The sequence below is a fragment of the Hibiscus syriacus genome, unplaced genomic scaffold, assembly GCF_006381635.1.
Source record: "Hibiscus syriacus cultivar Baekdansim isolate YM2019G1 unplaced genomic scaffold, ASM638163v2 tig00111378_pilon, whole genome shotgun sequence".
Taxonomy (NCBI): domain Eukaryota; kingdom Viridiplantae; phylum Streptophyta; class Magnoliopsida; order Malvales; family Malvaceae; genus Hibiscus; species Hibiscus syriacus.
In genome coordinates, this window is record NW_024063074.1 from 173439 (window position 1) to 198474 (window position 25036).

General features: G+C 34.2%; 2 protein-coding genes, 1 long non-coding RNA gene and 2 pseudogenes across 3 annotated transcripts; 2 read left to right on the forward strand and 3 right to left on the reverse strand.

Moving 5' to 3' along the window:
• Positions 1 to 278: 278 nt before the first annotated feature.
• LOC120159854 lies at positions 279 to 1136 on the forward strand. The gene is made up of 3 exons (XR_005519390.1): positions 279 to 346; positions 477 to 548; positions 1054 to 1136. It is a non-coding gene; the product is annotated as an uncharacterized LOC120159854 (long non-coding RNA).
• A 1960-nt stretch (positions 1137 to 3096) lies between these two features.
• Positions 3097 to 9929, reverse strand: LOC120159859 (annotated as a pseudogene).
• Positions 9930 to 10458: 529 nt separating this feature from the next.
• LOC120159858 (iron-sulfur assembly protein IscA-like 1, mitochondrial) lies at positions 10459 to 12073 on the forward strand. Its single transcript, XM_039170385.1, has 3 exons — positions 10459 to 10805; positions 10908 to 11025; positions 11831 to 12073. The coding sequence occupies exons 1-3, from the start codon at positions 10613 to 10615 to the stop codon at positions 11940 to 11942; spliced, it is 423 nt and encodes a 140-aa protein (XP_039026316.1). The 5' UTR covers positions 10459 to 10612; the 3' UTR covers positions 11943 to 12073.
• Positions 12074 to 12789: 716 nt separating this feature from the next.
• LOC120159870 lies at positions 12790 to 14726 on the reverse strand (annotated as a pseudogene).
• Positions 14727 to 20711: 5985 nt separating this feature from the next.
• Positions 20712 to 22041, reverse strand: LOC120159861 (protein SELF-PRUNING-like). Its single transcript, XM_039170386.1, has 4 exons — positions 21820 to 22041; positions 21678 to 21739; positions 21107 to 21147; positions 20712 to 21021 (listed from the first exon to the last, which is right to left on the reverse strand). Exons 1-4 carry the CDS (start codon positions 22015 to 22017, stop codon positions 20804 to 20806), a joined length of 519 nt encoding a protein of 172 aa, XP_039026317.1. The 5' UTR covers positions 22018 to 22041; the 3' UTR covers positions 20712 to 20803.
• Between the last annotated feature and the right edge of the window lie 2995 nt (positions 22042 to 25036).

The following is a 25036-nucleotide window of genomic DNA, read 5'->3' on the forward strand; positions in this document are numbered from 1 at the left end:
TTACCTTATAGTTTTGGTGGTCAGAGGATGATGATGGTGATTGGAGCTGTGTACAGACTTTAGTGAATCTAGCTAGTATGATGCCTAGAACTCTTTCCATCTGTTCTGTTTCAACTCATTTTCTTGTTTATTGTAATGTCTGACATGTAGTTTAGTATCTACATATCAAGTATTGTAGTGATATCTTTTAAATTTTATTATACCTTGAAGAGTTCTTTTCCACTGGTTTATGAAATTTTTGGACTATTAAAAACTTTTTGTTTCATTATCTTATGGTCGGTGGCCACTCTTCCACCGTTTGGTCACTTGATTTTAATGCTAAGGGAGACAAATTGGTAACTTGTAGGTATGTATAAAATCTTTCTCTTTCTAACCTGCAGCAATTGGCATTCTAGTATATTCCGATGGCATCAGCAAAAAAAAAAAAAAGGGTGAAGTTGTATGAAGTGTTAAAACAATTTAAACTGATTTTGCAGTGATGATCTTACCCTGAAGATATGGGAAACAGACATCACAAGGATGCAGTCTAGAGAAGGTTATGCACCCTGGTGAGGAACTTGACATTTTTTTTGAATTATTCCTTTCGAACTTTTCATCTTTGCTAACTCTTGGTTGTCATCATATCACACCCATAGCCTAGGCCGGTTTGCAGCTATCAGGACTTGGATGTTTGTTGATTTCTTTGTATTATTTTTCATTGTTGTAGAGCTTTCTTGGTCTCTCTGCAATAGTTTGCTTGCACAAAGAAGAATCACTCTCAGTGATAAATTCATGGCCTATAATCTTCATTTGGAAGCTACTAATGCTCACATTTTGATGCCAAGGAACTCATTCTTGCTGTTTGAAACTTTGAAGCATATAGTCTTAGCTGGTAGTTGTAGCTTTCCTAGGGAACAGTAAACGGAATTATTAAGTATTGCAAGTGAATGTATCTTGAAGGGATAAAACGTAAATACTAATTTATCGTTCTTGATATATAGCATTTCTTTTCTTTTATTCTCGTTTAAGACTTCGTAACCCATTGTGATATCCTTCACTTTAATGGTTGTCCAGGAATCATCTTTGCACTCTTTCTGGTTATCATGATCGAACGATCTTTCCAGTTCACTGGTCAAGATATTGACACCATTTTGTTATTCGGACTACATTTATGTTTATTTCGTGAACGCAAAGGATAATAACCCATTTTTTTATTCAATCTTTGCGATTGCAGGTGAAGAGACCAATTCAATGCAAAATGATAATTTTTTAGGGAGCATTTGATTTTAATTGATGAATGAAAACTTGATTAAATAGCACTTTGAAGGTTAAAAAATGAATACTATTTACCGTATCTTTTGTTTAGTTTCTAATTTTAATCTTTATCTATCATCTGAATAATTTTCTTTTTGTTTAAGTTTTAAGCTGAAACTGATTGCATATGGCTTACTATCACAGAGAGGGAATTGTTGCCAGTGGAGCTGCTGCTGATGCTATACGATTGTTTGTACAGAGCAAAGATTCGCTTATAATTTCACTTTTCTCTTTAGTTACAGCATCTCTCTTTGTTGATCATCTGGAAACTGTGGCATTTGAGGCTTATTAAAAGAATGATATTGGAAATAAATGCGCAATTAGTTGGCGGAAAGCTTATGCTAACCTTGTGAGGGTATCGTAAAATGGATTTGTCTAGTCTCATTTCGTTGAAAATAACAGGAAAGACGCCTTCTTGCTTCTGCCGGTGATGATGGGACAATAAAGTTATGGGAGCTGGCAACTTTGTCCTGATCAAAATTTCTTTGTTTATTTTCTCATACCTATGGGGGAGTTTAGATATGTATGGTTTGGGGAATTTGTATGATTGTGGTTTTGAGAAGAAATAATATTACTATTTATCAAGGAAACAATAATGGACAAGCAGAACTGCGGTGTAATTGCGAAAACCGGTTGCAGGATTATACTGTAATTCCTAAATGGATTTAGCCATGTTCTCGTCAAATTCCTTATTGTTTACTGATCTGAAACATGAATTTTTATTTATGTTATAAAATGGGAACAGATTGTAAATACTGAGATTCGAATTTCAAATTTATAAACCTTACCCTTTTAATGGTCGTGGAATGAGTTAACTAAATTAAGCTTGTGCCCAATTATTAGAGTCTCGATTTCAAGTTTTTTTTTCTATTAATAATCAATGCTTAAATAACCCCTATACTTCTTTACCCGTGTATATAAATAGAAAAGAACTAGGGGTGTAAATGAACCGAGCTTGAACAAATAAGATTGTGTCTGTGTTTGTTTGTTTGTTTTTGAAGTTGTTCATGTTCTGTTCGTGTTCTTTTAATTTTTTTTATCGTGATCGTTTATTTATTTTTAAAAGTGTTCATGTTCGTTTATTTAACGTTCGAGAATGTATTTTTCTAATGTTCGTGAACATATTTGTTTAAATGTTCGTTTAATATTCGTGAACATGTTCATTTATTATTTGTTTATTGTTCGCGAACATGTTCGTTTAGAATAAAAGGAAAATGTGAATTATGACAAAAGGTTTTTTTTGTTATAATAGGAAAAATGGAAAACTACACAATTAGTGCTTAAACTTCTTAGGATTCATAGTTTATACTCTAAATTTCATCATATATCCAATTCATAATAGAAAAAACAAACTAGCTTATAACATATCTCTGTTCATGTTCGTTTGTTTATTAAATGAACATAAAGATTTTGTTCATATTCTTTTATTTAACTTAATAAATGAACATAAATAAACATTATACGAACGGTTAACGAACAATTCATCGAACATTCTGTTCATTTACACCCTAAAAAGAACAAAATAATCTTTAGAACTTGAAATCTACTTTTACCGCTTAATCATATGCTTGGCAATTATTAGTTGAGATGGATGATGACAATGTGGCCACCATTAATAAAACACTGAATAACAATAATAATACTAATAATCTCCTTTGCTTTCTCTACAAATGCACTCTGTACAATCACTTGACTTTTATTGAAACATGTCACTCTAACAAAAGCTCTACTCTAACCTAATGAGGGCAGAAATCTAAGACTGAGGCATAACTATATTGGTTTGAGAGTTGAGAGATTGAGAGACTGCAGAAAACAAATCAAGCTCTTGGATAGCGTGAACGTCCTTTCTTCTTCAGGAACTCTGGGATGTCCACTGAACCGCCTTCATTGAAAGAAGGCCATCGATTAATCCAACACTGGCATCTCCCTGTGCTACCTGACTCGCCTGCAATTAATTGGAATCCAGTATAGATTGGTTTACTAGAGGGAGAAAGAGAGAAATGATAAAGAGAGTGGTACCTGAAGCGGCCTCCCTTCACTTTCTTCTTGACGTTTAAATCCGGTGGCAATCAGTGTTATACTTACCTAAATAAAGACCCAAAATGATGTTTGCCATCAAATTAATGATTCTTGTTCAGGATCATGAATGTTGCAAAAAGTGGTCTTGTTGGTTTGTGCAAACATGCCTTATTGATTTATCCTAATGAAGATTATGACCTCTAAGGGGTAAAAACTCAAGGCAAGGCACTCTTATCGGGCCAACATGTGGCCCAGACGTTAAAGTTCATTCATGAGGGCATTTCTTTCCGAGATTGAAGCCTAGCTTTCTGATTTTTATTTATTTATTTATTGACCTACTGTTGTTACATATGTTTGATTAGAACTACAATTTGATGGTAGGCGTATTCAAAGCACGGTGATTGTGGTATAGATACGCTGATGACTCTTTCTGAGACTAGACTTCGGAATGAGCAAGTTTAAACAAGTATTAACTTACTTGACCACTAATCGATGGATCAATCACGGCTCCAAATATTAAATTGGCAGTTGGATCCACAAGATCATATATTACCTCAGCTGCAGCATTAACCTACAGAAATTTATCACATGTCAAATGAATGCATATGAGAAGAGGAAAAAGAAAACATGAAATAAAAGGAGTATGCCATTATCACATATGATGTGCTCAGGCTTCAATAACTCCTCTCTTTCCCGCAAGGGCTCCTCTCACATATATAAGACAAACAATTTTTGGGCACTAGAAATGAAAAAGAAAAGTGAAATAGATTGGTACCAGAGTTAATGTCCAGTTAGCAACTCACCGCTTCAGCCGCATCACACACACACACACCTAGGAAGTTAGAAACAGGGGGTTACCTCAAACAAGGTTAAATCACTTCCACCAGTTATGTTCCAGACAATTCCAGTTGCCCTTTCTATACCAATATCCAACAAAGGTGATTGGATAGCATTGAGTGCAGCGTCTCTTGCCCTTGTTTTTCCTACAAAGAAGAAAAATTGACATGTCAATGGAAAGGGAATAATAAACTAAAGCATCATGAAGAGAAGAGATCAAAGTCCATCGTCGTGTGAAAATTAATTTCTTTCACAACAAAAATCAATCGGTACTGCCAGTAAAAGGAAGGAAGAGAACGGGCAGAGCTACCATCACTTCTAATTTTGTCAGGGGGCAAAACATATAAAAATGTAAGAACTTCATGCATTCAAAGTCAAAGCTGTGGTTCATTCTCTGCAGTCCAATATGCACCATCTTTAGCATTTTCAAAACACAGGTGAGGAACACGTAACACGATGACTGCCAAGTTCTTTCCTAAGAAACCTATAATTTTTCTCTCTTTACACATTCTCTTCTCCCTGATTCTTCCTCATATTCTTTTGCTCAGAAAAGTTTAGGAGCATATGTGATATGACAAACAACCTCAAATCTCGAAGAAAAAGTGCTAAGCATATTTTTGAATTACCGGTTGCAGTTCCTATCCCCATCAGTGAAGAACCCGCATTTGCCATTATAGTCCGCACATCAGCGAAATCCACATTGACTAGCCCTGGAATCTACAATCAGGAAACTCAACCAATTAGAGTCCAAAGGTATGGTCCAAAGCTCATAACACTTCCACGTTTGTGCATCCCAAACATTACACATAATGACTGGTAGTCGTGCAAATATACTGATTTTTACAGGCTTGAAGGTTCCATTTCAGAACCCTGGGATCATAATTAGCGGTAAAAATGACCAAAGTTACTAGACCATCTAACATACAGACACTACAACTTTCATCTGATTACATATGAACAATGGAAAATATAGGTATCTTTAGCGCAACAACCATGATAATAAATCATAGAAGTTATTTACCAGAGAAAAGGCTCAAGATATGTAACAAAAAGTGTACCCCTCAACCCTCAAGTATTATATGGATAAATGATATAAAAGGACTACACCAGCTTTAACCACCCAAAGCCTATGAATTAGAAACTTCATATTGAAAAGGGGGAAAAGAGATGGAAAGGCATCACCAAACTATTACTTCATCCTTGCCATCTAATAAACTAGGCAAATTTTAAGGTGCAAAAAGGTTCCTATTTGCTTGTAATTTATCACAAAAAAAAATTCCCATAAGACCATCAATAAAATTGGAAAGGCAGTATCAATTTTCAAGGACTATGCAAGGAGAAAGAACGAAAAACAACATTGCAGTTATGTTTCTTTTGCCTAAATATTTTGATTTCAACTCAACATGGATAGTTAGGTTAGAAGGGTACTGATAGTTTCCTGAAGAATTCTATACCGTAATTATATCGGAGATACCCCGAACTCCTTGTCGAAGAATATCATCAGCCAGATTAAATGCTTCTGTTACTGGAGTAGACGGGGAAACTGCAGTCAACAACTTGTCATTTGGAATAACAATTAGTGTGTCGACATTTTCTCTTAGAGCTGCAATTCCTTCCTGTGCTTGAACAGCTCTCCTCCTTCCCTCAAAAGAAAAAGGGGTAGTGACAATACCAACAGTTAAAATACCCATTGATTTTGCAACCCCTGCAATTACAGGAGCCCCACCAGTCCCAGTTCCACCGCCCATTCCAGCCTGCATATACAAACTTGAAGTCCTTGGTAAAACGTTAAAGGAAGATACTAGACGATAAAAGCATTTCCTAACTTGGCAAAAAACAAGATAACAAACACCCTGTAGGGGTGTCAATGAAAAAAATGAATCATGAAGTAAATAGTTCATGAATCATCAATTACAAGACAAATCAAACTCCAGGAAAGAATATAATAAATTCACACAAAAAGTGTATGGCTTTTTATTTTAAATAATTATTAACCCATAACTGATGCTTAGCACATAATACAAGTTGAGCTCACTGTTGCAGAAATAATACATGAAATTTTCCCAGTTCTTGACGCTAAGATTTCGTACGCAACTCCTTCACCATTGAATTTGATTGGATGGGTTAAATAAGAAACCACGTTTAAGTAGCCAGACAGTTGATAACCTTAAGGGTGCGTTTGGTTCACGGAATGTAAGATTACTACTGGGAATGTAAGATTACCAGGGAATAGGATTACTGGGAATGTTGTATTTTGTGTTTGGTTGGCTTAGCATGAATGTAAAATTACCGTGTTTGGTTAAAGGAATAAAAGATTATTGGAATGTATATTTGACCAAATTGTCCTTATTATATATTTGTTTTTTTAACAAGTTGGAAAATATTTATATATTTTCTTTGAAAAATTTAAATTCATAAAATTTATATAATTATTTTTACAAAATTGAAAATATAAAAAGGTTTAATAAAAGGGTAAAATTTTATTTTAACCTCTGAACTTCATATAAAATTTTAATTAGACTTTTTTTGTAAATCTAAAATAGTTTAAAGATAAATTTGTAATTTAACATTCGTAGAATTTTTATTATTCAATGACAGAAGAAGGATAATTTTGAATAAAATTTTTTTTAGGGCATTTTAATCTAAAACGCCAGTAATTCAACAATACCTAAGGAAAGGGAGGTAATGACATTCCGGTAATATACCCCAAAAAATCCACTATTGGTAATCTTACATTACCGGGAATGGGATTCCCGGGCTAACCAAACGGGGGAATGTGGATTTCATTCCCATGGGAATCCCACATTCCCCCATCCAAACGCCCCCTAAAAAGTGGTTGGGTTTGGAATAATCAATTAAGGAGGAATTTATGTGACTGAGAATTGGATCAGTGGATTAGTCTAATGTCTTTGATTGATAATATAATTTTGAATGATTCAGTGGATGACTTTCTGGCATGGTCAGGAAAGGTGATGGTTTATTCTCGGTTAAGTCCTGTAGAGTAACGCTTTCGTGCAGATCAGAAGGGAATTTTCAGTGGAACAAGTGGGTGTGGTCTGAGTTGGCTCCTCTGAGCGTGGAAACATTTCTCTGGCAGATATCACATCGAAAAATGGTTGTTAGAGTGGAGCTGAAGAAAAGAGGGGTTCCCTTGGAATCTGTTCTTTGTCCTTTATGTCAAAAGGATGAAGAAACAATTGAACACCTTTTTAACTTATGTTCTGTTGCAAGAGAACTGTGGAATAGATTTTTAAGGTTATGGGATATATCTTCAATTTTCCCCCAAGATCCCTCCTCTCTACTTTTTTCTTGGTCTTATCTTAGGCCTTTTTCTACTATTTGGAATTTTATCCCAGGAGTTGTACTGTGGTCTTTATGGAAGGCAAGGAATTCAGTGGTGTTTGAAGACTGGAAATTTGACAGTTCATCCCTGTTCTTCATTTCCAGATTTAGGCTGGCCAAATGGTTCTTAGCGAAATTCCCTCATGCTAATATGAAGGCTGATTTACTAGTAGGGGATCCATTGCTAGCAAACACGATCTCTATTAAACCTCCTAAGAAGAAGACGGAACTCTGCTGGTTTCCACCTCCACCGGATTATTTTAAATTCAATGTGGATGGGGCAGTAAGAGGTGATGGTTTGCAGGGTGGAATTGGAGGAATTTTGAAAATTCGAATGGATCTACTTTATTAACTTTTTCTACTGTTGTGGGAACAGGTACATCTATGTTTGCTGAGTTGAAAGCCATTAAAGAAGGCATTGATTTATTTCTTTCCTCTCAATGGGCGTTGAAGGGAAGACTTATAGTAGAGAGTGATTGTAAAACAACAGTGGACTGGATTTTTAAGCCTATTTTTGCCCCTACATTTTTCAGTTCTTTGATTGGGGAAATTGGGGCCTTAATTTCTAATAGGGAGATTATGCTTAGATGGATTCCTAGGAGCAGTAATTGGGAGTCAGACAAGCTAGCTAAGGAAGGGATTGGTTGAATGTTTACTGCTATATTGATGTTCTGTTATGTGTTTTATTTCGGGGTGGTTGTGTAAAAGATATTCTTATGTAATCATGGTTTATTAATACATTGAGGTACTCTTTTCCTCCTTCCGCTAGTTGCCTCTTCACAAGAACCAACTATGAGGGAGGTTTTTAATGAGGCCTCCTATTCCTATAAAAAAAAAGTAGCCAGACAGTTGGCATTTATCATATGATCAATGAATTAACTGTAAATAGAAAGATTAAAATATTTTATTTGACAAATATTCTTTAACTAGTCTAGTTAATAATAGCAAACAGAACATAAAATTAATTTTCTAGTTGCATAGTATATTCAGCTCAATTTTCTGCATTACTAATTGTAGTATATTTTCATAAAATAGACAGTTTGATCAAGACAATAAATTAATCAGACTAATAACAGTAATAAGTATCAATCTGAATTCGACCCAAATGTAGATGCTAGGGAACTTACAGTAACAAAAACCATATCAGTACCATAAAGAGCCTGTTCTATTGGCTCCTTGCTTTCTTTAGCAGCATTCATGCCAATCTCTGGGTTCCCACCAGCACCAAGACCCCTAGTAAGCTCCTGACCAATTTGCAACCTGTGCTCAGGAAAGACGGGTGACATTTTCAGGGCTTGAACATCGGTGTTAACAATCCAGAACTCTACACCTTTCATTGCACTCTCTATCATGCGATTACAGCATTTGACCCACCTCCCCCAACACCAATAACTTTGATGTTAGCTTCATTATAATTACTTGAACCGGACATGTCTCCTAAGCTTTCAACGACATTTCTACTAGAGTTATCCTTTCTCAGGTTGGCTATTGTATTCTTCCCTTCACCTCTAAGCATTGGAACTTCATGATGCAGATTCAGAAAAGGGTCCTTATTTTGATACCGGTTGACGCTGTGAGGGTTGGCTGAACATCTAAATTTTGGCATGGCAGTCCTTTGACTGGCAACCGAAAACGCACTTTTTCCATCACATACTCTAAGGAAGCTAAATCTCCCTAGAGGGTTCTCCATTAACACTCTCCCTCCAAGAACATTAAGTACCCCCCTTGATCTACTGTCTGAAGGTGTAAAATAAGGCGATATAGTAGTCGCCATTTTAAGGGAGACACTAACAAATCAGATTTACTTTCAGAGTCCTGAATAGCTTGAATTTCAAGTTGCACAGTCAAATTTCTTACACCTGCATAAAACAATTGATATAATTAAAAGCACGTTACAAAGAGAGACTGAAAGAGGGGCGAAAAAAAACCTTTAGCTAAGCACTATCAGTGTATGATTGGTAGTGTCACTATCAACTTCAAATTAAAGATAAAATAAGCCTCAAAACCCAAAATAAAATTTCAAAAACCGTATCAAAGGTGAAGTATAACATCAAAAAGTTGCAGAAACAAATTCCAATAATAATAATAAGAATAATAAATAAGAGTACAAACGGCCCAAACTGCTGCAACTTTAGAGCTCAGAGCAACCAGATTCATCATTCATAACAAAAGGTCCAACCTTTGCAGTTGAACTCAGAACCATAATTTTTCTCATTAAAAAAGGAAAAAAAGTGCACAAACTAAATAAGATGCATCAAAATGGAATGAAAAAGAGAAAATGAAATCTGGGTCATAAAAGAGAAAGAGGAAATGAGAAGACCTGGATGATATGTAGTCGAGGAAACCATGAAACAGCAAAGTTCCCCAAAGGCATTTGGGTGCTAAAGCTCAAATGGAGAGAAATGGGAGAGGGTCTCTGTTTTTTTTCTAGTTAATTTACAGCTCTCGAAACTCTTTTTCGCTTTAGCTATTATGTGAAATTAAAAAAAAAATAACCCAACAACTCTGAATAAAAAGATTTTTTTAAAAAAATGATTATCTGATTGACGGTTAGGAGAGCTTTAGATTCCACGATAAGTATATTTCGGAAAAACAGTATCGACATTTTTTACCCTTCAGTATTACAGTTTAATATTGCTGAAAATATTTTTTAGGCTAAAGTATACCGATGGTTCCATAACTACTGGTATTGCTTAATTAATCCCTTAATTATTAAACTTGTAAAATAATTATTTTTTTATTAGTGCATAGTGATTACAAAATAAAAATTAAATATTATGTATGATTTTAAAAAATAAAAAATTTAGGTACTAAATTGTATAATTTAAACGATACAGTATAACCCTTCAAAAAAAATGATTATAATTACAATGCGATCCATACCCGAATGAGGGCTCTATTTGTAAGCTTTAATTTCCATTGTTTAACAACTGCAACCCCAAGCCAAAGGCCAAGCTTCTTCCTTCTGAATCCGACGGCATCAGTTCACCTACAAGCTTCTTCCTTCAGAATCCGACTGCATCAGTTCACCTGCAAGCTTCTTCCTCCTTTCGGGCGGCGCACAAGATTCTTTGTTGGTCTCTCGCTTCCCATTTCTTTTGCGTTATTTAGAGAGATACCGATGGCTTCTCGATTATTCGCGACAGCCGCCGAGAAAATCGGACCCGCGGCGATGAGGCGGCAAGCTCTGTCTTTGACCGAAGCAGCCGCCTCCAGAATACGCCACCTTCTTCAACAACGCAATAGACCCTTCCTTCGATTGGGTGTTAAGGCTCGCGGCTGCAACGGCTTATCCTACACCCTCAATTACGCCGGTTCGTCTCATGTTATAGTACTCTTGACTTTTATATCTTTATATTCGTGAAGTTATTTAATGTTTTGTTAATTTATTTTTATTTTATGGAATTGACTGATAGATGAAAAAGGAAAGTTCGATGAATTGGTTGAGGACAAGGGCGTGAAAATACTGATCGATCCTAAAGCTTTGATGCATGTAATTGGAACTAAGATGGATTTTGTGGATGATAAACTCAGGTATTTCATAGATTAATCTTTCAGGAGCTTTGTTTATGTGTTTTTCGTATCATTTTGATTCATTTGATCTTTATGTGATCAATTAAATTGAGAAGCATAAACTAGATTTAAACCACTAACATTTGGCCAATCAGTATTCAGGAAAATGTACTGGTTTTGTTTCTTTAATCCATAGGCGGAAAGTAGAAATTTTTGGTTCAAGAACACATGAAAATTTCCAATTTGGTTTTCAGTTCTGCACCATTGACGTTTTTCTTGTATTTGTTGCGTATACGTCTCATTTTCCTTAAAATTCCTGTATTCGACATCTGTTGTTCAACACAATTCACATACTCTATATATGATATGATAGAATAAGTATATGTAAAAAGACTTAAAGATCAAGCATACCCATATCTATCTCGACCCTCTAGAATCTGAGTAACATACCAGATATTTCTGGCTAGTGTTGACTCTATGGTTGTTCCTGCCTATCATCGTTCCTTTTGCGAGTAACAACTCGTTCCCCCAATGGCCACATATTATAGGCACTTTACCAACAGCCTGCCACCATCATTGCATCCTTCTTGCGGTTGCTCAGTGTTCTTCCATGAACTTGGGTGTTTGGAGGACAAAAAATATTTTCTTTACCAGAGCTCTTAACTGGATAATCTGGAATGTTGCACGTAGAAGCATCCAGCACGCTGCACGCTTTGATATTAGCAAAGGTCAACATAATTTGGCATGTGCATACACGAGTCTCAATCCTTTCTGTAACTGTTATTGTTTCTTGCATTTTGATTGGTATTCAATCTTTCCTTCACAGGTCTGAGTTCGTTTTTATCAACCCAAACTCTAAAGGTCAATGTGGATGCGGTGAATCTTTCATGACAACATCTGGTTCTAGTGGTGGAGCTGCTAAACGGGGTAGTGCCTAAGGATTTTGAAAACCTTTTAATAAGATTTAAAACAACCTGCTTCCAGGGAGTTATTAAATTTGCCCTTGAAATAAACCAAAAGGTAAATGTTACTTACTTTTGTAGCAGATGTTGGCAACTAATTGTACGAGTATAGGTGGCATATAGATTCAGTATTGCTATATAACACATGGTAGTTTTCCGTTTAAAACTCTTTTTGTGTATATACCAGTTCGTTATGTTGTAATGCGAATATGTCAAGTTATTTTTTATATTGCAGCAAAAATTCGTAGTTATATTGAATCAATATACCTGTAGGTCATCTCCTTGGAAATGCAACTGGCATACTTCAGTATACATTTTCATTTCTACGACCTCATAGAGTATCTTAATCGTGCTGTGATATGTTTTTCTATGCTTCAGTAAGTTGCAATGCAAAGTAGTGGCATATAGAAGTTGGAACATAGGGTTCTGTGAATAAACTAGCATGGTTGAAATGTTTAGAGAGGGAAATTGCAGATAACTACCTCCACTTAAGCCATCTTCAAGGCTATTGAGTGAATAAATCTTTTGTGTTAGTTGAGCTTTTTACTTTGTGCTTTGTGAAACGCACCAGTCAAATAGAGGCAAATTCCCCTTTTCTTGCAAAGAGTATGTGTATGACATTTATTATTCAGATAAGGATTGCACCAATGATATTGCAAGATGTAAAGACTGTCTTAGGTGTCTTGAGAAAAGCTCCATTTAATAGATTTTTGGAAGAATTGTAAATCCAGACCGCAGGTTCTACTTTCTTTTTCCTTTGTGTTCCTGGTGTTCTCTTCATTTATAAACCTTTCAAGCTGTTTTTCTGCGCCGACTTCTCGCCTTACAATGGACAACTCAAGCTTCTTCTCATCTTTCTTAGATTTTCTTTAGTTTTCCAGGCCTTCCATCTGTTTTTCCGTCTTCCACTCCTCAAAGCACTGCAAGAAAAACAAATGAAATTAGGAAGAACAAAGCTAAAAATGAATCATGTATTCGAAACCACTTACAAAACCACATGGGTAAGTATTGTTGCCATCGATGTTCGAAGTTTCTATCATGTACCAACTATTTTAGGGACTATGAATGCTTTACCTGTTGCTTTATTTTCCTCTCCAGCTCTGCCTGTTATTGATAAAAGTAAGATGAGGTTAAATTCTTCATATGACAGATGATGAAGCTACAGTAAAAACTCATCAATTTTCATGAAAATGAACAAAAATAATTATGTTTTGTTTACCAGAGCCTGCTTAAGGTGAGCATTTTCTTGTTTCAACTGATTCAACTCAGCTTCTAGTTCCACTGTATATACCTGTCAGAAAACAAACCTACCTTGTATGAGACAGGTACTTCCATGGTACCGTATTTTCATTTCCTCAATAATGTGTTACTGAGATAATAAAATCTGGTCAGTTTCCATTTCTTAGCGTAGTTTTCTTTCTTCTTAATAAGACAATTAAAACTTAAGCATGTGTGAAGCCATTGAATAACGTATGTGGTAAAAGTGAATTTTGTTCTCTCTAGAGGACGGGGTTCGAGCAGCTAGAAAGTGAGTGCATTGTAATAACTAAGAAGAATCATAGGCCGAATCCCCAAGATAGAAGCAATTAGTGGAGTAAACTTCTTGATATCGTAACAATTAAGCCAAGGAACCAGTAAAGTTCTGATTGTTCGAAACCTGGTTTCTGACACTTTTTTTTTCTTATAAAAATGTTTTGGTCACATTTAAATGTATGGATTTACTTCAGCAAACAGTAAAATTATCAATGCGATACATACCTGTTTTCTAGCTCTAGACCTTGCTGCTGACTCCCTGTTCTTAATCATCCTACGTTGCCTTCTCTCAACCACCTTCTCTATTGGACCATCAATGATCCTTTACCTTCCTCGTATTGCACCAATCGCCATCCCATATTGTGAGACCGGATTATCAACTTGATTGGCACAAATCCTTTCCGATGAGACCGGACTCATCGGTGCCACTACTCCTATTGTTTTTCCAGGCCCATAGCCACTAGCAGCGGCTACCTTCCCGTTATAATGAAGGGCTGTCAGTGGTGGTGCAGCTAGCTGGTAGCTACCACCATTCTTACCATCATTTAAACTTGGAGGCATTGTCTGGGATCCAGTCCCACTAAAACCAACAGGCCTGGAAACAAAACCTGAACCGACCGCAGGGCTATTACTAGTCTGATACAGCCCATATTGCGGGGGAGGCGGTACCGCCGGTGTTGGTGGCAGCATGCATTGCTCTCTTACCACCCCTGCCTTGATCAATAAATCCTCCAAGGTCGTCTCACCAAAAGTAGACTGCCTCCGAATACCGGCATCCTCATCGGCATTATGCACATTGCTATTGTTACTCTGTCCTTGTCCTTGCTGCCCTCTTTGTATCTCGGACCAAACTTCATCAACCGTCTTCCTGCACAGCGGTGCAGGAAGCGTAAGCGAGGCTTGCCTCGGCAGACTAGACTGCTGAGCTATACCTCTACTGCTTGAGGTTTCGTTCAAAGAGGAGCGAACATGGGCACCGACCTGTTTATTTTCAGAGTTGTTTTGATGACCGTTGGAGTCGATAGCTAGGTTTTCTTTGGCGTTCCAGATGCGGGTAAGGAACTCGTCCATATACATGGACCCAAAGTTCTTCCCACCCTCAAACAGTGTATGCTGGAACTCATAAAGTGTTAGTCAATAGATTGAAGACTGTCTTCCGAGTTCTAAGAAAGGGTGGTTCTTCTGCTGCTGATCCGCTGACTCCACCTCCGATTTGGACACTACCATTTTCTTGAAGATGAGTCTACAATAAATACCATACATCAATATGCACTACTAATAATATACACTCATATGCATTACTAAAATAAAGGCAGAAAAACTTGTTCATTAAACATCAAAATATAAGAAAGAAAGAAAGAAAGAAAGAAAGAAAAGGACCCCATAACAGCACATTGCAACTTGAACCATAAAAATTAAGGCAGAATAACCATATATATATGTATGACATGCCTTGTTCCAACGAGGAAGAAGATAATTTGGCTGAAAAACAAAGGTTAGCTTGTCAAAGCTTTACGAAACCAGCATTAAATTACTTCATATATATAGGCCTTACAAATGATATAAGACGATTAAAGATAAACTGATGAGTTGCAGATGTGAAAAATGAGGGGTTGAAGATGAGTGGTTTTGTTTGAATGAAAGGGTGAAGTATATTAAGTTCCGGGCGGAGTGGAGTTGGGGTCCAATCAAAGAGCAGCTAAGGCTATATAAAGTCAATTATAAAATCAACTTTTAACTCAGGCAGGAAGTTGAGAATAATAAAAACTGGGTTCGGGACTGGGAGCCCCGAAATGCGGCTAAGGATTTATCTTCTCGACACGTTTGCCCAGGTGGCTCGCTCTCCCCCCTTGCTGCTCTTTGCTCAACGCGTGGTCTCTTTGACCTGTCAATATGTCTCGTATCATTTTATAGATAAAATATATCACTCGACCTTAATCTTACTTTACTCACGGCAATTTTAATTTTTCTAATTTACTTATTGAATTTATGAATTAATTTTTTTTCGGTCATTTTAAATTATTTTTATTATTATTTTGGTATAACATAATAACTTTTTATCATTTAATATAAAGATAATTTAAAATACAAAATTTTAATTTTTTGATTTACTTACTGAATTTACGAATTATTCTTGTTTCGATCATTTTAAATTGTTTTATTACTATTTTGGTAAGACATGATAACTTTTTATCATTTAATATAAAAATAATTTAAATATAAAATTAAGATAGTTGGTGGTCGTCTACGTTTGTCGACGTTTGATGTCATCATCGACGGTTGTAGATGATGGTTGTTCGATTTCAGATTTTATCGCTTCGTTTTAAGTCATGTGCCCTAGTCCGACATCTATTTTGTCGAAATATGCTCTGAATCCAATCAGAAGTGAGAAAATCGAAGCATCGACCGTTGTCGACCGTCGTTCTGTCTCAAATTTTATGGGTTACTTCGCCTTGATCTCTTTAGTCCGAATCCAACCTCTATTTTGTCAGAATATGCTCTGAAGTCAACGAATAGGATATCAAAACTGAGGAAATCAAAATGTTTTCATCGAGATTTATGACTTTTGAGATATTTTTCGGTGAAGCGGTCATCTTATTCGGACTCAATGTTTCAAAGTAAGTTTTTCAGTACAATTTGGAATCAAACGACTGTCGGTTCCGAAGGCCGACAGTGGTCGACAATGACAAGAAGGGATGATGGTTGTCAATGAGATTTAGGATGAAGAAGATAAAGGAGTTAGGGTTAGAGATCTTGTTTTAAATTATTTTTATATTAAATAATAATAAAAAAGTTATATCATAGAATAATAAAAAAATTTAAATTGATCAAAATAGGAAAAATTTAAAAGTTTAATGAATAAACTAAAAAATTAAAAATATGATGAATGAAATAGGAGAGAGAGTAAGGTTCAGTAAAGAATGATATAATTTCTCTATAAAATATATGAAAGATAAATAAATGAAAACACCAAATAAAAAAGCCTTCAAATTTCTCTCTTAAGGAATAAAACATTACAAAATCAGCACAAAATAAGGAGTACGTGTTAAAGAATATAACATTTTTACTTCGATTGAAAATAGAATTTATATTTTATTTTAAGGAAAATTATTTCAAATAACGTTGAACTTTGCATGTTGACCCATTTATTGCACCAAACTTTTAATTTTACCGATTATAATACTGCTTTAGTTTTACATATAATTATATCACTCCGCCGTTAAGTTAATAATAGGACTAACTGTTACTGATGTGGTATGTCACACCAAAATGATGTCGTTTTGGTGCAGTTGCTCCAATGCCTAAAACAACATCATTTTAGACACTGAACTTTAGAGGTGTATCGATTTTTTGAACTTTTAAATAATTTTCTCTTTTATCACAATATTTTTTGATTGTCGTAGACAACCAAGCACTGTATGTTATCATCGATAATATTTTACGCTGAAATTTTTATCGAAATGTTCGTTTTTAACTCCTCTTTCTTCTCCTAATATTGATTTTTCATGGAACTCACTCAAAATCAACGAAAAATAATTTTAAAGCTTGACGTATTAATACTTTGATCTCTTTCAATGACCGTTCGATGATGCTAGTTTTAAGATGTTCTTCGCCTTCTGGAAATAATACATCCACCGTTTAGATTTTTGAACAAACACCACAAATCACTCCGCCGTTAAGTTAATAATAGGACTAACTGTTACTGATGTGGTATGTCACACCAAAATGATGTCGTTTTGGTGCAGTTGCTCCAATGCCTAAAACAACATCATTTTAGACACTGAACTTTAGAGGTGTATCGATTTTGCCTTTGAACTTTTAAATAATTTTCTCTTTTATCACAATATTTTTTGATTGTCGTAGACAACCAAACACTGTATGTTATCATCGATAATATTTTACGCTGAAATTTTTATCGAAATGTTCGTTTTTAACTCCTCTTTCTTCTCCTAATATTGATTTTTCATGGAACTCACTCAAAATCAACGAAAAATAATTTTAAAGCTTGACGTATTAATACTTTGATCTCTTTCAATGACCGTTCGATGATGCTAGTTTTAAGATATTCTTCGCCTTCTGGAAATAATACATCCACCGTTTAGATTTTTGAACAAACACCACAAATCATGTAAATCTAAGAAAGTCTTCAACCATTTAAAAATGGTAGATTTATTTGTTTAATTTCATTGATTTTGAGTGAGTTTAGTGAAAAACTAATCATATGAAAAGAATTGGGAGTGAAACACGAGCATTTAGCTATCGATTTTGATGTGAAAGACTATCGATGACAGACAATGTTTGGTTGTCAGCAATGACCGAAAAGTGTAGTGCCAAAAAAGTAAATTGTTTAAAAGTTCAATGACAAAATTGATACATTCTAAAGTTTAATGTCTAAAATGACGTATATTTATAAATAACATTAAATATATATATATGTATGTATAATATTTATTAAATGTTCTTTTTTATTTTTATTATAGGCCCAAAACAATTACAAGGCTAAATGCCCAAATGCAAGTTGACCCAATCGTGGAAGCCCTAAACCCATTAGGGTTTCTGTTGAAAGTATCTAGCGTCGCACAATGGGAGCCATCGGATTTGGGCCTTTCATCTAACTGTTCAGATCAGGTGTTACAAAGTGTCCGCGTAGCCACTTGTCTACCGTTGGATCTGGTGAGATCCAACGACCCATATACAACAAGAACTAGGGTTTTACTCTAAAGAGATATCACTGACGCTGCTAGAGAATAGCCGTCGGATTGAAAGGGCACCAATTGTTAGATCTCATACGTGAGATTCACGTGCATCGCTCCAACAACCTCACGCGCCCATGGATCTGACCTGTCCTCCACCACCGATCGTACCTGCTGCAACTAGTCCAAAAAAATGTAGCACCAATCTGCCTAGGGGTGAAATCCCTCTGCCATGCAGAGTCCTCTCCCCGTGCATGCAAACAAAAAAAAGATAAAAAAAAGGGATATCATTTATCATCAAAAAAATAAAAGAAAAAATATATCAACCCCATCAAGAAACCAGAGGAGGGAGGATCCCATCCATTTTTCTATAAGCCAAAAATACCAAGCGAAAAAATGGAGTTTCTTTTATGAGCGGAGAACCCAATACCCAAAAGAAACAAATAACCCCAAAAAGAAAAACTCTCACATTTCCTGTCTGAAAAGCTCCGTCACCGCCGCTTGGAATCAAAACTCCATCGAGTCGAAGGTAAACCCTTCTAGGTGTTACGTTTTGGTCCTCAAGTTGAGTTTTTCGAAACTTTTGTTTATAGCCTCTAGCTTTATGCGCCTTTCACTTTAGTCTCGCGCTAGATTATTTTAATTTTCTGCTATTTTATACATTTGCTATGTAATTTTTTAGATTTTTTTATTTCGGTTCATTTTATAACTCTCTCTGCTTATATTTCACATCGTTTGCGTTGTTGACATGTTATTTCTCAGACTTTCATTTTGGTCCTTGTATGCTTATGGGTTTATTTTAATTTTGGTACCTGGAATATATTACTTTTGCTATTTTATGACCTTTGTTTGTTTAACCTACTGTTTTAGTCCTTAGGCTTGTTTTTTTTTAAAAATTTGGTCATATGCTCACTAAACCCATTTAATTTTTGTTATTTTCATTTTTGTACCCAAACTGTTGTGATGTGCGAACATATATTTTGTTAGTCTAAATTAAAATATTATTAATCACTTTAATATTCATGTAAGTGGATAATTTATGAAATACATGGCACCATTTTTGCATGATATGTATGATACTTCATAAGCATAACTATACTAGATTCAAATAATTGGATTAAGGGCAATACCCTTTCAATTTAGGGTTGTTATGAAGTGGTTGTCTTAAGTCATAATAAAGTTACTTCCGATAATTTTAAAACGAAAGTGTATCCTGTCAAGTGAGACCCTAAAATTTGATTACACTTAAAATTTGTAAACGAAAGAAAAAGAAATGTCTTCCTATTTAAATTCATCAAGAAAAGATCGTTAGAACTTTATAAAAGGTCCGATTTCGAAGTGTTTTAAATAATTGAACATCCTTCTTCTTTCTTAAAAGATTGGTAACTTTTAATTTAATTTGTTTTAGTTTATTTTTTATTATTCATGCATTTAAAAATTAAATTAATAATGAATTTTAAAATGAAATAGTAATATTTCCTTATTTCGATTGGAGAGAGAATTGGCTACTTTAAGGCATGGGAGGTCTTTTCTTCTCGATAACAAATAATTAAATATTGTTGTTTTTTATCCTAAAATTCAAAGAATATTATTTGAATGGATCATAAATTAAATTAAATTCGAACTTGTAAATTTCATTGAAAAGACAACTAATTAATCGACTAGTTACTGATTTAGGGCACTGTGGGGGTGCTAATCCTTCCCCACACGTAAACGACTCTCGAACTCAATTTTCGGTACGCAAACCTTAAATGTTGTTTTAATAAAATTAAAATTATTTTTATTAAAATGACAACCGTTTTGGGTGCCCAATCCACCTTTGGTGGCGACTCCTTAAACCATTTTTTAACTTTAAAAAGGAACTACCAAATTAATTGAGACGATATTTTTTAAATCACACTTAATTAAAAATTTATTTGTTTTTTTAAATCGTTTCGACAGATAAGATAAAATATCTTGTGGTTGTATCTTATTCTCTGGGAGAGGATCTCATTTTAGTACTCTGTCATTAAAAAATTAACGCGTTTAATACCTAAATTATCAGTTTCGGTCTATTTTAGTATCTAAATTTTTATTTTTTTTAAAAACTTTAACGATAAATTTTTAATGGAGTACTAAAATGAAAAAAACTAAAGTTTTTAATGACAAAGTACTAAAATTTTAAAACCCTAAATTTTAGGTATGATTTTGGAAAAAAATTAAAAATGCAGGTATTACAAGGATTAAAACTAATAGTTTAGTACCTAAACTATTAAATCGCGATTATTTGGTCTCTTTGTTGTACTTTTCAATAGATGGGATTTGCATGGATTTTCTGTGCCACGCTAGTACTCGGATGATTCCGCTGTTTTGAAAACATGTGCGCGTCCTTTGTACCGGTAAATAATTCACGATTCTTACTTTTTGTTTGAGTAATCGAAAACCTTTCATCTTCAAATTCAACAATTCTTAGTTTTACTCAAGCCATGGCTGCAGAGCTTCAACGAAGATCTCTGCAGAAAGTTTTATTTTTAGCCTATATATTTGTACTGAATAGAAAACCACACAAATTTACTTGATTCGAAGACCCCATTTTTTATTCAATGTGTTTGATAACTTTCTTCAGGCTAATCAACGTCTTCTTGCAGCTGTTTCTCTCTGGGCATTGAAATAAACAGCAGCAACAGGAAGGCCAAGATCGTTCTCAGCAGCGAAAGTTCTGGTGTCGAAGTGGTCCCTTGAAGAAGGTGACTTGATGATCTGTCGGCGTTTCTGTTTGAAAAGAACTAACACAAACCTGTGGATCCCAATATTCGGCTTTGGGTTCTCATAGCTCACCACTTCCCTTCCTGTTTCATAAACCAGAAAAAAAATCACTTTCTTTTATCTTCATAGACTGTCCAAGAGTACATCTAATCACACAGCAAAACCTACCGAATGTTGCATCTGTAGTGCCAGGGATGTCTGTCACAATCCTGTAAAATGATCGGGTATAAATAGTTTAGAGTGATCATAAGGTGATATATGTTCATAATTTTTTTAATCATTAACAATGCACACACGCACTGATGCAGCTGCTCGAACTCAAGATCTCAAGAAAAATCAATACTCCCTTTAATTATTGGAGTCACTCAATAAATTATTAGTTACTGTTATTTTCGCTTGGTAAGAATGAAAACTGTCGTGCCAAATGCATGCAGACTACTTGTCACCACAGATGATAATAATAAAGATATGACATCATTAAGTTTATGTCTGTTGTTATCTAACAATTCTTAATGATTAATTAATAGATCAAAGCCTTTTCTCTTCAACATCATTTTGGACCATAAATGTTTTTTTAATATATGAAGCTGTGCTGGTGATGGGAAGTGGAAAACAGTGCATTTTCTGCGGGGCTTGAGGTAACCCTCCCCAGGACTCAGTTATATCGATAATTAAGGTATATGTATTGATTGAATGTAGGGTTTTAATGAGTTAATAGAGAGGTGTAGGGCATGTGTACCAGTGAAGGTGCTCCCTTAGATAAGGATCACTAGGTCCAGGGACATCTGGGTCAGTCATGACCTGCAAGGCAACATAAATACCAGCTTGATCTTAGTTAAACAGTTTAAGAAGTAGGTGAAATGAGAAGAAAGGTCTGTTACCAGGGTGAAGAAAGTTCTCATGTCGCCTCCTTCGATCTCTACCCTAGGTTTAGTGACAACAGCTGAAGGATAAAACTCATGTCCATTGAACACTCGCTTGTTGTTGAAAGTGACTGTCATTTGAACGCTGGGAACGAAAGGATCCAGCACATTTCCAATCACTCCCCCAACTACAAGAGGCTCCACCGCCCTTGCCATTCTTGAAAACTACAACAGCGCTAAAGATTGATTGATTGGAGTTTGTTGATGGAGGATGGGAGGAAGAAGAAGCTCTTTATATAGTCATTGAAACTGCTGTGAAAAGGCTTTTAAGTTCTTTAGATTTAAGCGCTATAGCTAGGCTATGGAGATGGAGGTAGAAGAGTATAAACTTTATAATTAATATGGGAAATAAAGGATGGACTATACCTTTGGTGACATGAATCGATCAGATGGATTAATACCTTTGTAAATATTCCATTCAATCATATTTGTTAGAATTACTTTGAAAATTATATGATTATTTTCTCGGCTTGGGGGCCCTGGAATTGGTTCTTCATTGGCTGTTTTCAAGGCTTTATATATATAAATTAATCAATATTTTTTCTTCTTCTGATCTTTCAGTTTTAAAGTTTTGTCTTGAATAATTTAGATTGACTCGCGTCGTACATTTAATTTTAGTGGAAATCTCTTAACAAGAATTTTTTACATACACAAAAACTCAAATCTACTTAAACGATATCAACTTGCTTACGACTAATAATCATGTTATATGTTTTTGAAAACAAAGGTAGAAATGAATTACTGTAAACAATACTTGAAAAGTGGGTCCATCAGTGTGCAAGTTGCCATCCTCGAATCTTATTCGTACGTGTTGAATATGCTACTAATTTAGCGGTGAAAGAATTTTTTTTTTGGTTAACATCGAGTCATGAATTTAAATTTTATACAGTTTTATCCCTTCCAATCTAAAATATTAAAACTGTAAATGAACCGAATGTTAGCGAATCGTCATGAACAATTTGGTTATAAATTTGTTTATGTTCGTTTAATTAAATGAAAGAACATGAACAAACATTTCTTTCGTTCATCTATGTTCGTGAATGTTCAACAATCTGTTCGTTCATGTTCGTTCATTTATATTCATTCGTTTATATTCAGCCCGATCTTCAAACCCATTTAAAATATTAAGACTTAATAAATTTTAACCTTAAACTCATTAATATTTTAAAATCCAATTAAACTCAAATGAAAATACTCATAATTAAAGAAAATATAAATCTTATAATTATTTGGAAAGAAAAACACTCTTCTCAAACATAAACTCAATTAATTTTATGTTTGTTTGTTAATGTCCTTTACATCCGTTCATTCACGTTCATTTACCATTTTTAACGAACTAACATAAATGAACACAAACAAGAAATTTTATTCGTTTAGTTATTCGTATACATCCGTTTGTTCGGTTAAAGCTAAACAAACAAACATGAATATACCCTTTTCGTGTTCGTTTTATTGTCATTAAATTATTATTTTTTAAAATAATAATATTTTATTAGAAGGTATCATTAATGAGATTCCATCTCTTATCGACCCAACTCATTTTATCTTATATATGTAAAAATTAGCTGACCCTTATTCTCATATGTAATGGGGTAAGGGGGAGGTATGATAGTAGGCTGCCCTCAATGCCAGGTTGAGAACAACTTCCGTAGGAGACTTCTGAATTATGAAATGTCCTCCGTGGGACTCGAACACGAAAAATATTAGTGTTATATTTCTATTACATTTAATATATAATTATTCTTCTAAATTTTATTTAGATATGATTACTATCAAAAACAAGTTTCCTTCTTCTTTTCGCTCACAAGGGTATATATAACAATGTTCAGTTTAGATTGATAAAGATAACAACATAACTAAATAAATTTGAACAAATAACATCCGACAAATACACATAATATTCACAATATTTCACGTGCAAAACTACGGTACAAACAACAAATAATGCTATCAATTGTTACGAGCATTTAAATTTCGAGATTCCCAGGTATGTTTAGGTTAAACTATTGGTTAATTGTTATAACAGTTATGATATTTTTAATTTTAATCTAATTGTTAAGAAATAATTAATTGTTAACGGTTCGGTTATAGGTTAACCTACGGTTAATCTATTATAATTATTTGTCAAATTTTTTTCATAATTCATACTACAAAAAAGTATAGCACTTAAGAGTGTAAGTATGTACATCTCCCAATATCTTAATATATAATAATAAACATATAATTATATTGGTATAAGTATGTTTCCATATTTTCAAAGAAATAAAAATTTAAAAATAAAAAATATATATTAAGTTATTTGTATATAAATTTTATTAAAATATATATATAAATTATAAATAATAGAAAATTATATTAAATTATTTGTGTAAAAAAGTAATAAATTAGAAATATAATTATAAATTTAATTCATTAATGGTTAACCGTTTATCAAAATTCGTAACCGTAACCTTAACTGTTAATCATCATTTTTAGCGGTTCGGTTAACCGAAATCGTTTAGCATTAATGGTTTAATTAATTAACTATCATTAATGGTTAACCATTTTTCTCCAAATTTGAACCACATGCTCCTAAACCATAACACAATACATGTTTACTTTCAATTCCTATTTTTGATGACAAAGTTTTATTTTTCAATTTAGTCCTTTAATTTTTCATAATCTCCTTATTTCTTCAATTCATCATTTATTTTAAATCCGTTTTTTTACTAGATTTGATTCGCATGCTCCTAAACCATAGTAGAATACATGTGTACTTTCAATTCCTCTTTTTAATTTTAATTTTCAATTTAATCCTTCAATTTTTTATAATCTCCTTATTTCCTCAACTCGTCATTTATTTTATGTCCCATTTTTTTTAATCAAATTTGAGCCACATGCTCCTCAACCATATTGGAATACATGTGTACTTTCAATTCCTCTTTTTGATAACAATTTTTTATTTTTCAATTTAGTCCTTCAATTTTTCTTAATCTCCTTATTCCTTCAATTTGTCATTTATTTTAAGATCGTTTTTCACCAAATTTAAACCACATGCTCATATACCATAATAGAATACCTATGTAACCTCAATTGTTAATTTTTTTTACTAAAGATGTACTCTCTTTTTTATTTAGTCCTTTAACTTTGCATTTTACTCAATTTAGTCTTTGACTATAATTGTTTGCAAATTCTT